The 16,068-nt window shown below is 46.4% G+C and overlaps 4 protein-coding genes across 4 annotated transcripts; 1 reads left to right on the top strand and 3 right to left on the bottom strand.

The window, feature by feature from the left end:
* Window positions 1-218: 218 nt before the first annotated feature.
* Window positions 219-4,686, top strand: klhl43 (kelch-like family member 43). The gene is made up of 7 exons (XM_061267901.1): window positions 219-432; window positions 1,038-1,463; window positions 1,534-1,682; window positions 1,770-2,116; window positions 2,477-2,776; window positions 2,852-3,027; window positions 3,103-4,686. Exons 2-7 carry the CDS (start codon window positions 1,156-1,158, stop codon window positions 3,905-3,907), a joined length of 2,085 nt encoding a protein of 694 aa, XP_061123885.1. The 5' UTR covers window positions 219-432; window positions 1,038-1,155; the 3' UTR covers window positions 3,908-4,686.
* A 199-nt stretch (window positions 4,687-4,885) lies between these two features.
* rpl11 (ribosomal protein L11) lies at window positions 4,886-6,593 on the bottom strand. Its single transcript, XM_061267979.1, has 6 exons — window positions 6,512-6,593; window positions 5,708-5,858; window positions 5,514-5,620; window positions 5,235-5,366; window positions 5,049-5,159; window positions 4,886-4,968 (listed from the first exon to the last, which is right to left on the bottom strand). Exons 1-6 carry the CDS (start codon window positions 6,515-6,517, stop codon window positions 4,939-4,941), a joined length of 537 nt encoding a protein of 178 aa, XP_061123963.1. The 5' UTR covers window positions 6,518-6,593; the 3' UTR covers window positions 4,886-4,938.
* Window positions 6,594-7,228: 635 nt separating this feature from the next.
* Window positions 7,229-10,428, bottom strand: LOC133144903 (elongation factor 1-alpha-like). The gene is made up of 8 exons (XM_061267950.1): window positions 10,274-10,428; window positions 9,741-9,893; window positions 9,303-9,482; window positions 8,936-9,232; window positions 8,299-8,449; window positions 7,970-8,226; window positions 7,650-7,884; window positions 7,229-7,556 (listed from the first exon to the last, which is right to left on the bottom strand). The coding sequence occupies exons 2-8, from the start codon at window positions 9,882-9,884 to the stop codon at window positions 7,435-7,437; spliced, it is 1,386 nt and encodes a 461-aa protein (XP_061123934.1). The 5' UTR covers window positions 9,885-9,893; window positions 10,274-10,428; the 3' UTR covers window positions 7,229-7,434.
* Window positions 10,429-10,475: 47 nt separating this feature from the next.
* On the bottom strand, window positions 10,476-13,573 carry LOC133144902 (elongation factor 1-alpha). Its single transcript, XM_061267949.1, has 8 exons — window positions 13,418-13,573; window positions 12,674-12,828; window positions 12,233-12,412; window positions 11,863-12,159; window positions 11,638-11,788; window positions 11,310-11,566; window positions 11,000-11,234; window positions 10,476-10,913 (listed from the first exon to the last, which is right to left on the bottom strand). The coding sequence occupies exons 2-8, from the start codon at window positions 12,815-12,817 to the stop codon at window positions 10,792-10,794; spliced, it is 1,386 nt and encodes a 461-aa protein (XP_061123933.1). The 5' UTR covers window positions 12,818-12,828; window positions 13,418-13,573; the 3' UTR covers window positions 10,476-10,791.
* Window positions 13,574-16,068: the final 2,495 nt, after the last annotated feature.

The following is a 16,068-nucleotide window of genomic DNA, read 5'->3' on the forward strand; positions in this document are numbered from 1 at the left end:
GTGTTTATTGAGCTGAAAGAAAATTAATTACCAATTTTACATGACACATTGTTTTAACTTCTTTTTTTTCTTTGGAAACCATGAGAAGCTTCATTTTGAACACTCAAATCACTTAAGCCTGAATGCTCTGGGTGTTGGGTCTGCACTAAGGGGGCCTCTTATGAGTTATTTCTGGCACAGCGGAGACTGTGGTGCCTCTATTTGGACATGGAGGTGGTTTGATGTGCTCTCGAGGAGGCAGTGCACACATTGCATGTGTAGAAGGGGGTTGAAGCCTACGTCACAACCGCAGCTTGGACCCTATGACATGGACCAACACATACAGACACAACACGGCACCCTGATTGAGTGACAGGTGGACAGAGTGGTGAGGAATAAGTGGGAACATCAACAAAGCAACAGAAAGGGGAAAAGGACCCAGCGGAGAGAAAGGTAACACAACTCTTGTTTTTATTTATTAGATTTTAATCAGGCAGCATAACAGCGTGGTGATGTTATTCTCAAGTTTTACAGTAGCATTATAGGCGCAAAGGAGACAGTGGTTTTATTCAGAGTTGCATGCTAAATGCCATAGACAGGCTAAATTTTTGTTTCCATCCAAGTGTAATGGCTGACGTAAACAAACTAGCAAGCGCGCCAACACTTTCCGATGATATCAGCACAAATGGGAACATGATCCAATGCGTTCAAATGTAAGCGACCGCAGCATGAGATCACTTCCCCTCGAGTGGAGGTGTCATTTGAAATAGCTCAGAGGACCCACACATGGAGGACAAGATGGAGGTGACCCGGGTGTGCTGGACTGCAGCTGTTGGTTATGTCCTTTTGGAAATAATGTCAGACTGATTTATCCGAGCCAAATGGAGTTGCCGTCGTTTCCCTCTGAAAGCACCGTGACGATTATTTAATACAGAAACACTGCAAAGTTTCACACAGTAATCCAAAGCTGCAAAATTTGTGCTTGACTTCACTATCACAGGGGAAAAGTTGCCCATGTTAGTCTTGCTCATGCAACAAAAATTTTCCCATGTTTGTAGGTGCAGTGTGTTGTGTCCAAACGTCAGAAAAGGAGAAAGAGCAAAGGAAAGACAGAAGGAAGGAATTGTTTGGTATCTGACAGAAAGTTCTTAAGATTAGCGAGCAACAGGAAGTGAGATGGCCCCCAAGAAGAAGACCCTGCGTGTGAAAAAATCATCTCCGGACCAGGTCGTGGTGGAGACCACCTCGCCGACCCTGAAGGTGGAGCGGCGCGACAGCGGCGTGGTAGTGGTGGTGGAGAGCGCCGTTAAAAAGATTGAGCAAATGGCGGCGTTGGACATCGCCCAGCTAAACAGTCTCAACCTGCCGCTGCCGCCGCCCGTCCTTAAGGCCGGCGAACGCGGGCTGGGGCTGGGCAGCGAGCTCACGCGCCCGCTGCACGGCAACGCCATGCTGGAGGAGCTCAGCAAGATGCGCCAGGAGAAGTGAGTTCAACAATTGCTATCATGGAAGAAGGTCATCTGACGCAAATAAACAAGTGATGTTCCTCATTAGGTTCCTGACCGATCTGGAGTTGAGCTGCAAGACCAAATCTTTTGACGTCCACAAGCTGGTGATCTCATCCATCAGTCAGTACTTCAGGGAGATCCTGGCCAAAGATCCTGACATGAAGCGTCTGGAGCTGCCCTCCCTTTCGCCTCTTGGTAGGACCAAAACTGAATCCAAACCAACAAGCTAAAAACATCCAGGTCCAGCAGGGGTGTGTAGACTTTTCCTGGTGTGCCCGTCAGGTCTTGCCAATGTGATCACGTTCGCCTACCTTGGCCGGGTGCACATGTCGTTGTACACCATCGGTTGCACGGTGTCGGCGGCGTCCACGCTGCAGATTCCGCAGCTCCTCAAGATGTGCACCGAGTTCTTGCTGGCCGAGCTCAACGTGCAGACGTGCGTGTACGTGTGGAACATCGCCGCCGCCTACGGGCTGGCGGCCGTGTGCGAGGCCGCCCGCCGCTTCGTGCTGGACAACTTTGTGCAGTTTGCCGACACGCCGCTGTTCACGCAGCTCACGCTGGAGCAGATCTGCGCCTTCCTTCAGGACGATTCGTTGGTGCTGCCCTCCGAGATGGTCACCTTCCAGGTACACGCCATTGAAGCGTTTTGCTCGCAAATTAACTTCGGATGTTCTCGTAGGTTTTTCCTGACAAAAATGGGATTACATCGTTAAGAAGATAGTTAGATATAGTTAAATAGATACTAAACAATCCTAAACCCGACCCGGGCTCTAATAGGGGAGGAATTTCCCACATGGCTCGGCGGCCTCAAGTCTATTTTCATTCGAGCGTAAAAACAGAACAGCGAGCAGCTGCAGCACTAGTAGGTGACACCAGAAGAGTCGCGCTGCATTATAAACACCACCAATAGGGGGTGCCCTTCTCCACATTACAACAAAGCTGCATTTTTCAAATAATTAAAATGTTTTGGCGCCGCCTTTTCTTAGCTGGCTATGAAGTGGCTGGACTTCGAGGCATCCCGTCAGCCTCACGCGGCGGCGCTGCTGTCTCACGTCCGCCTGGAGACCATCCCGGCGGGTGAGCTGGTGAGCCAGATCCAGACAGTGCCCCGCATGATGCAGGACCCGCAGTGCCACCGCCTGCTGGTGGAAGCCATGAACTACCACCTGCTGCCCTACCAGCAGAATGCCCTGCAGTCCCGCCGCACTCAGGTCCGGGGCAGCCAGCACGCCCTGATCGCTGTCGGCGGGCGTCCGTCCCTCACCGAACGCGCCCTCAGCCGCGAGGTCAGTCTCACCGCATCAATCCATTTCCCTCACATGGAAATCGCACCTTGGCCTTTGACCCCGTCCGATGAGCAGGTGCTGTGGCGGGAGCCTCGCGATGGCGGCGCAGCCTGGCGTCATCTCACCCAGCTGCCGGCTAAGAGCTTCAACCAATGCGTGGCGGTCATGGACGGCTTCTTGTACGTGGCGGGCGGCGAGGATCAGAACGACGCCCGCAACCAGGCCAAGCACGCCGTCAGCACTCTGAGCAGGTCAGAAACGGCAGAGAAAAAAAATTCACTTCAGGGTTTAAATAATCAAAATTGCAAAACAATTCTGTTTTGCAGATACGACCCTCGCTTCAACACGTGGCTGCACTTGGCCAATATGCGGCAACGCCGCACACATTTCTCGCTGTCGGCCAGCGGGGGGCGCTTGTTTGCCACAGGCGGCCGTAACGTGGAGGGCCTGCTGGCCACAGTGGAGAGCTACCTGCCCTCGGCCAATGCCTGGCAGATGCGGGCCCCCATGGAGGTGCCGCGCTGCTGCCACTCCAGCGCCACCCTGCCGTCAGGCGACATCCTGGTGACGGGCGGCTACGTCAACTGCGCCTACTCGCGCTCCGTGGCCTGCTACAGCGTGGAGGGAGACACCTGGAGCGAAAAACCCGCCTTGGAGATGCCCCGTGGTTGGCACTGCTCCGCCACGCTGGGCGGCAAGGTGTACGTGGTGGGCGGGAGCCAGCTGGGGCCCGGCGGTGAGCGGGTGGACGTCCTGGCTGTGGAGGTGTTCTCCCCTGAGGGCGACGGGGCGTGGAGTCGCGCCGCCCCGCTACCCCTTGGCGTGAGCACGGCCGGTCTGTCCATCCTGGGGGCCAACACGCTGTACCTCATCGGAGGCTGGAACGAGGCAGAGAAGCGCTACAAGGCTGCAGTCCAGACCTACTCCCCGGCGACGGACAGCTGGGCCCGCGCGGAAGACCTGCCCGAGCCCACGGTGGGGGTGTCGTGCTGCGCGCTGGCCCTGCCGCCGCGGCACTTGCCCCGCCGTCAGCAGCACCGCAACACACCTGCCCACGAGGAGTCGCAGCCGCAACAGCCAGCCGGGAAGAACCTGAGCGGAATGGCGCCGCCACAAAGCGTCACAGCGTAAAAACATCTCCCGAGGACAGCCGGCTGGGTCGGGACTTCTGATCAACGTGCTATTCATCACTGATGGAAATCAGCGCAGAAAACCATATGGATTGCAATCAAATGGCGCCATTGGGACATTTCCTGATAAAACTGATTAAATAAGCATTGATCCAAACCTACAAGTAATCAGACAATAAAATTTGGAATGAAATTAATTAATGAATTAAGCCTGGTCCCATTAAAATGTTTCAATTAGCGTAAACCTTTTGATTAAATTCAAGTACAGCAGTGAACGTACACTGACTAATTCCAGTAACTATATTTCCAAAAAAGATAAACACTTGCGGTGTGCATCAAAATGAGCGATATTTTGGAGAGGGGAATCTCCCGAGAACGGGAAAGCGGGAGCAGGGATGACGAAAGAGGAAACGAGATGAGTGGAAGCGCTTGGAATGTTTCCATCAAACTGGGAGCCAATCAGCCAGCGACGACAATTCGCTTCTGTTGCAGCATTTCAGGGAGAAGGAAAATATGGAAGCAAAAATATAGATGGTGATTTAGATGTTGGCAACAACACAGTTGAAATCCAAAAGAGAAAAGTTAGCGTACTGTTTAAGACGCTATGAGAGGAATAAAGAAGCCGTGCCTTAAAATAAGTGAAACATGTCAAGTACAGTGAACCGGTGAGACGCCAATTTGTTAAGAACAGGGAGGGGCCGAGTCAGCTTATCCTCACCCTTGTGTCGATGACTGTCAAATTTTGGGCTTTCACTGAATAAAACGCAAACTGAATGAAAAGTCGTCTTCTATATTATCCTCACTCGGAATGATGTTTTTTTTTTTTTTGCTTTTCCTTCAAGACTTTCCATCTGGATAAAACAAAATTTATGACATCAGCTAGCAAACTTCTTCAATAACATTGAAGCTTAATCAAAGGCGGCGCAACAGATTTTCTATTCTAAACTATTGATACCAATTACGACAAGGACAGGAGCAGTCTATTCTTTTCCACGTTTATTACTTTCTTACAAAGATGTCAAAGGTGGTCCTTTACTTGCCAGGGAGGATGACGCCATCGTACTGTTATGAGAAAACAGAATGAGGCAGAGTTATTAAACAACGTTATTTTGATGCCGTCTACCAACACACGCCGTGCTTACCTTCTGCTGAAACCAGCGCATGGACTCCTCTTTGCGGATGCGGTGCTTGAAGCCGATGCGGCCACGTTTCCGTTTCTTGTCTGCGATGCTGAAGCCGGGTCGGCCCAGAACCTGAACGCCACACGTGTCACAGAAATGTATTCAATCGGAGATTAAAAAGACGAGCGCGCGTCCCGGGTCACGTACCACGTAGAAGTCAAGTCCGTAAATGCCGATGCTGGGGTCGTACTTGATGCCCAGGTCGATGTGCTCCTGAATGCCAAAGCCGAAATTTCCGGTATCGGAGAAGTTGTTCTTTCTCAGCTCGTACTCGCGCACCTGCAACAATCACATAAATTAATCGTTACATTAGTATAATTATTTTTTTTGAATGGTTTGATTCAAGTCTGCTTAATCGAAACCGATTTTCAAATTCCGATTCGATAGATCAGATCATCAAATGCAATTTCAGGCACACCAACACACCCTAAGTCCTTTCTCCAGGATCTCCTCGGCTTTGGCTCCGCGGACTGTGCAGTGGACGGCAATCTTCTCGTTTCTGCGGATGCCGAACGATCTCACGGTGTAGCGAGCTGCAACCGACAAGCAAAAGACAATAGAGTCAACACCCCAGGTGCCGCCATCTTTTCCCCGTTTTGCATTCCAGCTGGACCACTCACCCTTAGAAAAGACGGGCGTCTGTCCCGTAAGCTGCTCGAGCACTTTGGCGGCTCGGGTCAATCTGTCACCGCTCTCGCCGACGCAGATATTCAGGCAGAGCTTGCGGATACGCAGCTCCTTCATGGGGTTCTCCTTCTTCTCACTCTGTTCCTGTTAAACGAGAGTGGATGAATTTCAGCAAAAAGACAGCGACAGCTTGACACGTCTGCTGACAAGTCCCAAATGATGTCATTCACTATGACAGCTACGTAAAGTGACAGACAGAAGAATAAATGCTCTTCCAAAAAATTAAACAGGCAGCAAAATTGCTGTGATGAGTCAATATTTAGCATCAAGTGTAAATTGGGATCAATAATCCCAAATATTCACTTTTTTTTCTTTCAAATTTAAGAGTCGTGTGTTTTCTCTAATAGTAAAGCATGTGTCTGAACCATTGAAGAACATGCCCGTGCATATCCCCGCTGGTGGCTTCACCATATAGCACTAGCATGCAATAAGCTAAAATAAAATGACGTCTTAATGTTACATTTAACTAACTCAATGAACCGCTGCTAAGAATCGCCGAACAAACGTAAAGTTGCTGTTTACGACTAACAACATTAAAGCTTCATTTTCCGGCTTCTATATTTCCGGGCGACCAATCATAACAATCGGCGCAATTTGACTTGAGATATTCTAGAAATTTGTCTGTCTATTTATCCGTGGACGAAACGGCAGTTTATGTGCGTCAGGAGCTCCGATGGATGCGGATTTCGACGGCGTCTTCATTGCGGCGAACTCGTAAGCATTGATGTTCCACTCACCGCCATGTTGGATCGCTAGAAGAGAAAGCGTCATTTCCGGTTAAGACTATTTATAGGCGTGTGCAACGTGGAAGACAGTCCGACAACAGGTGGTGAAATGAGACGCACGTTCCGCTTAAAATATTGAAATCCGTTTGGGAACTAATAAAACAAAAACAGTTTACTCATACTATTTTATAGATAAAACAAACCCTCATTATTGCTTGTATAAGTATTTTTTTTTGGATCGTCAAATGAATAATGGGAATTAATGGTATTGCATATCTACAGTTTCAAACAGAACATTTTGGGTTTATTGTGATTAATTATATAACAATGCCAATTGTATTATATGCTCTAGGTATATGCTGAAGGACGTCTCTACAGTAGTACAGAACCAGACGAGCACAATGAACCAAATATTTGCCTTTCTTTGTTTGTTGAGTTTATTAAGTGTTATTGAGTTTATTCTCAATATTCTGTATTCATGATAAATATTGTCATAAAAGCTTAACAATACATCAGACTGGTTAAGCATCTTTCAAAGGAATCAAGAATCCTTCTTAACTCATGGGACTCATTAAAATCTATTTGAGTGAGTGTTTGTTACTTAATGTTTGCTTTGGGGAGATCCAAGCAAGTAGTAGTATGGAAATGAGATACATTCATTCACTAGTTAATGGACAGAAAATGACGATCCAGTTCATGTTCCCTTAGATTAGAAGAGACAAAGAGCAATTTGGTTGTACATCAGATGTTTATTTCCCTAACTTTAATTCATTTGTCGCAAAAAGGAAGGCATGTCCTCCTTTCCTACGGATCTTTTTCCAGTGAGTTTTAACAAGCAGAAGCCAGTCCTTAAGGAGCAAACTGATGAGGGGAGAAAATGGCCGAGCGGAGGAGACATTGGCGACTTTGTGTTGCGCAAACGACATGATGGCGGTTCATTTCTTCTGTGCCTTCTGTGCGGACTTGGTGACCTTCCCGGCGGCGTTTTGGTCCTTATCCACCTCCTTGATGACACCGACAGCCACAGTCTGTCTCATGTCCCGCACGGCAAAACGGCCTACAACGACAAGATACGTGTTGTTGGGATATTTTTAGCTGAGACAAAAAAAAAAAAAAAAGGTTTGAATGTTTTCAAGCGGGTTTCACTCACCAAGCGGTGGGTAGTCAGAGAAGGCCTCCACCGTCATGGGTTTCGAGGGTACCAACTTGACAATGGCAGCGTCTCCAGACTTAACAAACTTGGGGTTTTGTTCAAGCACCTTGCCGGAACGACGGTCGATCTTCTCGAGCAGCTCGTTAAACTTGCAGGCGATGTGAGCCGTGTGGCAGTCCAGCACGGGAGCGTAGCCTTGACTGATCTGGCCAGGGTGGTTCAGGATGATGACCTGGCACGGGGAAAATTGTTCAAATGAGCTTACGATGGATGCGGTATTCATCAAATTAATACACAAGACTTTTGTTTTGGCTCACCTGAGCTTTGAATGACGCGGCGCCCTTGGGTGGGTCGCTCTTGCTGTCACCCACAACAAAGCCACGGCGCACATCCTTGACAGACACGTTCTTGATGTTGAAACCCACATTGTCACCGGGCAAGGCCTCGGGCAGAGACTCATGGTGCATCTCCACAGACTTGACCTCGGTGGTCAGGTTGACAGGAGCAAAGGTGACGATCATGCCGGGCTTCAGAATACCAGTCTCCACACGGCCCACTGGCACTGTTCCGATACCTGAGAAGCCATTAAATTAGCTGCTATCAGTGTCAAAGCTATCAAAAAAATCAAAATCAACATGTTCCTTACCTCCAATTTTGTAGACATCCTGCAGGGGCAGACGAAGGGCCTTGTCGGTGGGGCGTTTCGGGGGGAGGATGGCATCCAGAGCCTCGAACAAGGTCTTACCACTGGCATTGCCCTCCTTGCGCTCAATCGACCAGCCCTTGAACCACTTCATCTACGGAGACAAACAACTGTTAAAGCCACATCGACAACCGCAGAAATTTCGAAATATCTCCTTTTTTTTTTCCTGGATTCTAGTGTAAATGCGACCGTTTTGTTAATATAATTTTAAGAAGCAAGTAAACCTCTGTTAAAAAAAAAAAAAAAAAAAAGAATAATTAACACAAACTACTATAATTCCAGCAGGGAGCTGATAAGTAACCTCTTTAAACTGTGTATTATACTGCCTTCTTGTGGCCAAAGTGTGCAGTGCAGAAGCTGCCGACCCCAGTTTGCATTTAATTAAAACAACTAAATCTATTGTGCAAATCTTTAGGTTCAAATTGATCACTGTATGTTCTATAAAAAATACATTGTTGAGTGACATGTTTCTAAAATATTTTTGTATAGATCAAATCCAATCCCATAATTCTTCTAATTCTCTTTGCAAACTTGCGCAGCAACCCAGAAAAAGTTAATTACGGGTTGGGCCAATACTCACATTGTCACTGGGTTCCAGCATGTTGTCTCCGTGCCACCCGGAGATGGGGACGAAGGAGACGGCTTTGGGATTGAATCCAATCTTCTTGATGTAGCCGCTGACTTCCTTCGTGATTTCAAGGTAGCGTTGCTCGGAGTAACGGGGCTCGGTGGAGTCCATTTTGTTGACTCCAACGATGAGCTGCTGCACGCCGAGGGTGTAGGCCAGCAAGGCGTGTTCGCGGGTCTGGCCGTTCTTAGAGATACCAGCCTCAAACTCACCCACGCCGGCAGCGACGATCAGCACGGCGCAATCAGCCTGGAAATTTCAGCTCAATTACTGGACTAATATAAACAAATGCCCCAAACTGACTTCTAATTTAAATTACCTGAGATGTGCCAGTGATCATGTTCTTGATGAAGTCCCTATGTCCAGGGGCATCAATGATGGTCACGTAGTACTTGGTGGTCTCAAACTTCCACAGAGCAATGTCAATGGTAATACCACGCTCACGCTCTGCTTTCAGCTTGTCCAGCACCCAGGCGTACTTGAAGGAGCCCTTGCCCATCTGTGGGGGGGGGGGGGCATATTTTTTTTTTACATAAATCATTTCAACTTTCGAACCTGTATAATCAAGGTAAATTCTTGAAGAAAAACTAATTTTGTGATGAGTCGATAAAGTGAACTACTACCCAGTTCTAGTTATGCTTAACATTTATGCAATGGCTTGCCACCATTGACTCAAAACCCTAATGTAACCTATAAAACCTATAACACTAGGTGGCAGTAGAAGCCCAGAAAGAGAAGCAGCACCAAGACAACCTACCTCAGCAGCCTCCTTCTCGAACTTTTCGATAGCTCGTTTGTCAATGCCGCCGCATTTGTAGATCAAGTGTCCGGTGGTGGTGGACTTGCCGGAATCGACGTGGCCGATGACCACGATGTTGATGTGGATTTTCTCCTTGGCCATTTCGAGCGACTATCAGAGAAAGATTAATTCGACCATAAGTTTTGAAATAAAGCCAGTTCAACCAATGACTATTTCACTGTCATCTCAGTAGTTTTTCCAGTTTTGCCGATCACGTGGTCGGCCTCCATGTTACGCCACAGCAGCCATGTTACTGCGGGTGCACGACGGCGACGCGCATGGTGATTTGACAATCTACAATATTTGTTTTCGACAAGTGTGATTAGTTTGACCTGAAAATGTGGAAATTGTCGTTGTCAATCTAGCAGTTAATTTAAACCTTTTACTTAAATGAGAAGTTATAATACATAACATTCTCAAAAGCTTGTTAACTATCACTAGAATTACCTGGGGCAACAATTAATCAATTTTCTGTAAATAATCTTACCAACCTTAGATCAGCAACAGCAAGTACACCAACGGTGGAAATGGTGAAAAGACTGAGCCCGGAAACGCCTAAAGCTTTTATACAGAACCTGTGAAGAGGGTGGAGCGTCTCTTCTTACCTGTCATTTGAATACTGGCCAGACAGATACATACCTGAAAGACTTCACACAGCAAAGTGGCAGAGCAGAAAAACAAGTTGAAAGGCTGTTTCCATTTTTTCAAAGACATTTTATTAGTTACCAGCAGCTTTAGTTTCCAATCAATTGGTGGCATTTGAACATCCAATGTCTAAACCTTTTCAAAACGTGAACTTAAAGAGGCACCTTCATGTGATTCGGGTGACCAACAAAGCCGCAAAGTTCCTTTTTTTCCTGCGAAAACTTTTGCGATGAGTTTTAATCAGCATAAGCCAGTCCTTGAGCAGAGAGCTGTGCCTCAGAGATGATCCGGGGTGGGGTGAAGAGAGCGGGGAGGCCCACTGCTGCCGGCATATGCCCCCCTGCTGGATGTTCTGCACGACCATTCATTTCTTCTTCTGGGCCTTCTCTGCGGCCTTGGTGGTCTTTCCACTCACTTCCTTGGTCTCCACGGCCTTGATGACACCGACGGCCACTGTCTGCCTCATGTCACGCACGGCAAAGCGACCTGGGAGAAGGGCAGAGGGTTAGAAAAGTCACGTGCCACAGGGTGTGTCTCCATGCTGTGGTGCAGGTTCGTTTAAGAGCTCTTACCAAGGGGAGGGTAAGAAGAGAAGGGCTCCACCACCATGGGCTTCTGGGGGACCATCTTGACAATAGCAGCATCTCCAGACTTGACAAACTTGGGGTTGTCCTCAAGCTTCTTTCCGGAACGCCTGTCGATCTTCTCAATGAGCTCCTTGAACTTGCAGGCAATGTGAGCTGTGTGGCAGTCCAGCACTGGGGCATAGCCCTCACTGATCTGGCCAGGGTGGTTCAGGATGATGACCTTGTGGGAAGGAACAAAAGTTAGAACATGTCAACCAGTCATCACAGAGTCAAATCCCACCTAGGAGATGCACACCTGAGCATTGAAGTTATCAGCACCCTTGGGTGGGTCGTTCTTGCTGTCTCCGGCAACGAAACCACGACGGATCTCCTTGACAGACACGTTCTTGACGTTGAAGCCGACGTTGTCGCCAGGGACAGCCTCGGGCAGAGACTCGTGGTGCATCTCCACAGATTTGACCTCAGTTGTCAGGTTGGTGGGAGCAAAGGTGACGACCATGCCGGGCTTCAGAATACCAGTCTCCACACGGCCCACGGGCACTGTTCCGATACCTGAGAAGCCATCAAATTAGCTACTATCAAGAGTGGCAAATGCTATAAAAATTCAAAATCATGTTCCTTACCTCCAATTTTGTAGACATCCTGCAGGGGCAGACGAAGGGCCTTGTCGGTGGGGCGTGATGGGGGGAGGATGGCATCCAGAGCCTCCAGCAGGGTTGTGCCATTGGCATTGCCGTCCTTGCGCTCAACCTTCCAGCCCTTGAACCAGCCCATCTACAGAAAGCCAGTGTTCAACTCCCACATTCTCATTCCCCCCAAAATTTAAACATAATAGTTGATTCACCCACCTTCTCGCTGGTCTCCAACATGTTGTCTCCGTGCCATCCAGAGATGGGGACGAAGGCGACGGTGGCGGGGTTGTATCCGATCTTCTTGATGTAGCCGCTGACTTCCTTCGTGATTTCCTCAAAGCGCTTCTGGCTGTAAGGGGGCTCGGTGGAGTCCATTTTGTTGACTCCAACGATGAGCTGCTTCACACCCAGGGTGAAGGCCAGCAGGGCGTGCTCACGGGTCTGGCCGTTCTTAGAGATACCAGCCTCAAACTCACCCACGCCAGCAGCAACAATCAGCACGGCGCAATCAGCCTGGAAATGTCAGCTCAATTACTGGACTAATACAAACAAATTCCTCAAACTGACTTCTTGTAATTTAAATTACCTGAGATGTGCCAGTGATCATGTTTTTGATGAAGTCCCTGTGTCCAGGGGCATCAATGATGGTCACGTAGTATCTGCTGGTCTCAAACTTCCACAGAGCAATGTCAATGGTAATACCACGCTCACGCTCTGCCTTCAGCTTGTCCAGCACCCAGGCGTACTTGAAAGAGCCCTTGCCCATCTGGGAATTCACATTTTGAAATAATTTTAAAATATATACACAAGCAGTATAGTCATGAGTCACTTGACACTGAGAAAATTAGCCATAACGTAATTTCTGCATGATATTTTGCACAGTCATTCGCAATGATTTAAGCTACTACTGCGCATGCGCAGAATCGGGCACGCCCTTTTGCCGACAGCTCAGCAAGAGCACGCTTGCGCCGCCATTTTGAAAGAGTGTCATAACTGCAGTGTTATTTAGAGAGAAAAAAAAACTTACCTCAGCGGCCTCTTTCTCGAACTTCTCGATGGTTCTCTTGTCGATACCACCGCACTTGTAGATCAAATGGCCGGTGGAGGTGGACTTGCCGGAGTCGACATGGCCAATGACCACGATGTTAATGTGCACTTTTTCCTTGCCCATTGTTTTAGTTTCTGAAAAAAACAAAGTCAATTAATCAAACGAGTGGCGCTTAATAAAACTTTGAATGCTTTTGGAGCTAAATCGATTGATTTAATAACACATTTAACTAGAAGTTTTTAATCGCGCAAAACTATGTAGGCCAAACTGCTAGCTAGTAATTAGCACAATGCTAACAGGCCTCGCCTGGGCCCAGACAGATCATGACACGTGTTCCACATACCACATATTAATCTGACATTCGAAATAAATCAATCGTATACTAAACGCCATCTGGTCCAAAACTGCAGCTGACGCTGTCTATAAAGCACTACAAGCTCCACGTTAGGAAAGCGCGGCCATTTTAGGGCACTCCCTTTGTCCTTTTAGTATCAAAGTCCGAGCGGACTACTTGTACACCCATCCAGAATCAAAGTAGACAAAAATGTAATGACAATAAAATTACTAGCTGGGGTGTTTTAACACCGCCAGGCCGCTTTATTACATAACGCGCCGCTAAAGCAATAAAAAACCGTTATGGCGGAGATAACGGTTTCGTCTGGCGACCGCTAATAAAGCCAGCTTTAAATATGTCGCCCGAGGGTATAAATCAGCGCGTCTTACCGGTGTTTCTGGGTTGTCGCGGCCAAAGCTGCTGCCCCTCGCCAGGTAACAGAAAGAGAGCGGAAAGACTTCGACGTCAGCTTTTATACGACCGAGATGCTTGATTTCCGGTCAACCCCTACCGTTTCGCCCGGGGCAAGCAAATCAAATTGCTCCGTGCTCATGTGACGTCACCACGTTACTAGACGTGAGTACCCGTATCGTCGACCACTTAGTATTAGTCGGGTAGAAACATTGGTATGATGTGGTACTGCAAACGCTCGTTATAATGGAAATAAATCTGTATTCTATGACGTGGTTCCATCAATGAACACTGGTTTGAATAGTATATTTCGCCATAAGGAGGATTTAATGGTAAAATCACACCATAATGTCCCAAATGACTGTACAAACCTTCAAAAATAATACGCAGGATAAAAGAAATCAAATATTTATTTTCAACCATGCATTTGTTTGTCTGGAGCATTTCTCCTCAATTAGGGAGTAACCCTGGACTGGTCGCAGGCCAACAACCATTCATACTCACTTTCACAATTTTGCAGAAAGTCTACCACATCCTAAATATTCTCCCATGTGTTTGTACTCATCAAGATTGAGGGTGGGCCCCAGCATTTTGTATTTTAAAGTGATGAGCTAATTGTGATGATTTGCATCAGAAGGGATTTCAAGCTGCTTTCAAGACAGCTCATTTTGCAGTCGTTGACTTAAACGGATGTGTTGATTGCATTAGAGGCGTTGGTACAATGTTTGCATTAGTGTCTCCTTGTCTTTCAAATGTCCCGCTAGGATTTTGGGACATGGCAGCGAGGGCCCATGTTTGTGGTATTTGACCTCAGGGCTTTTTGGGAAAGTGAGGGACAAAAACCGGTTTGGCTTGTTTTGTTATTTGGTATGTTGCTGTGATTATGCTGCAAATGGCACTTTGGTGTGGTCAACAAGTTGCTACAGTTATGTGGTTTGCAAAATACAGAGGCATAAGATTTACGGGATGTAATAGAGAAAAACAGAAATGATAATTTGTTGGTTTTAAACAGTGGGGAGCAAACGTTTGAGGCGTGATGGAAATCCAGGTTTGTCATGGTCATCGCATACCCTGAGGCGGAACGTGGCGCAAGGTAGAAATGGGAGTCAACATGCCCAGATGAGTCAACTGTCTTAATGCTTGTCACAGCAACAGACATGAGTAGCAGCTACTAACTAAGAGAGAGTGGCTGGAATTTCTTCCATCATCCAAAAAGTCTACATACACCTAAAATTCTATTATTTTCCCCATCTCATATTTTATGAAGCATGTTTTTTTTTTCCTGAGAAGCCAGTGTGATGTACTTTTGACACAATTTCTCATGCAATAACATGAGATTGCATCCAAAACTTGGATTTCAAGACTAGTTTCTGTGTGATGCTTACAAATGGAAGCCATCCCAAGCATGTATTTGCAACATTTCGCAACGCTCGCAGAAATTAGCCCCTCATTCCCCCGCGTGCATGCATTCAGGTGTGAGAGAGCTAACAACAAGCGGAAAACAATTTCAGAGCCGTGTCGATGTCTTTTTATAGGTGTGACTAACCTCACCCCTTGAGGCCTTTATTTTTTTTCTTTTTTTTATGGGCAGAAATATGCATGTAACTCAACTGACTTGTGGAACAACTCCACATGTGAAGTTCAAATCTTAATTGAAAGCACACCTACTTAATAAGAGCGAAATGAATCAGTGGAGGATGCACGAGTAATCAAAACGCGTCATCCAATTTTTTTTTACATCCGTTGAATTCGATCTTCAATAATCGATAACATGTATTAATAAAAAGTAACATAAACATAATACGTTTTTATATTTGATTGATAATAAGTTCCTTTTTTATACTGAGTTAACAATATAGTCATATCATACGCAACTTTTTTTTTTATAAATTCTCTCTGTACCCTGTTCAGTAATGCAATAACAATATCCCTTCTTATAATCTTTTTACATTGTGGGCCTAACTAAATGATTGAATGACATAAAACATGACTTAATCTAATAAAACTGAAATAAAGCCAATTGTGGGTTTATAGTCATTAAATTGGAACTTTCAACTATTTTTAAAGTAAAAATCAAGTTGGATGATTTGTCAATTTAAAAAACTTAAAGTAAGTAAAGTAAGTACTTAAAGTAGAACAAATGCTATTAAGCATTCTTTTTGTGTGATGTTTTCTCTGGCTGTATATTCTTTGTATGTAAGATGGAGTTGTCCTGTAATGCCTTTTTATTTTATTTTTTTCATTTTTATTTTTTGTGTGTGTGCTTTGGTTTGTTCGTTTTGAGTCTTTTGGTATTGGGGATGTCTTATTTTATTTTTGTCGGCTTGTAGTTGATGGTGTTAAACTTGTTTGTCTGAATAAAAGGTTGAATCGGAAAAAAAAACTTGTACGTGAACAGAATCGGAAGATTTAGTGAAAGACACCGCTGGGACGTAAGGTACTTCCGGGTTGGAGTTCACCCACTGGCTGATGCAAACAACGGCAACCGTGAGGCAACATTTCCCTAAATTATCAACGCACAAAAACTCACACGAAACTTTCCTCGTCAATGAATAAATTTAACATCTAAATACAATTTCATTAATTCATTTGTATTACTGAACACCGAACACATTACTGGTGTATTAGT

Source organism: Syngnathus typhle, linkage group LG20 (genome assembly GCF_033458585.1).
Source record: "Syngnathus typhle isolate RoL2023-S1 ecotype Sweden linkage group LG20, RoL_Styp_1.0, whole genome shotgun sequence".
NCBI classification, from domain to species: Eukaryota; Metazoa; Chordata; class Actinopteri; order Syngnathiformes; family Syngnathidae; genus Syngnathus; species Syngnathus typhle.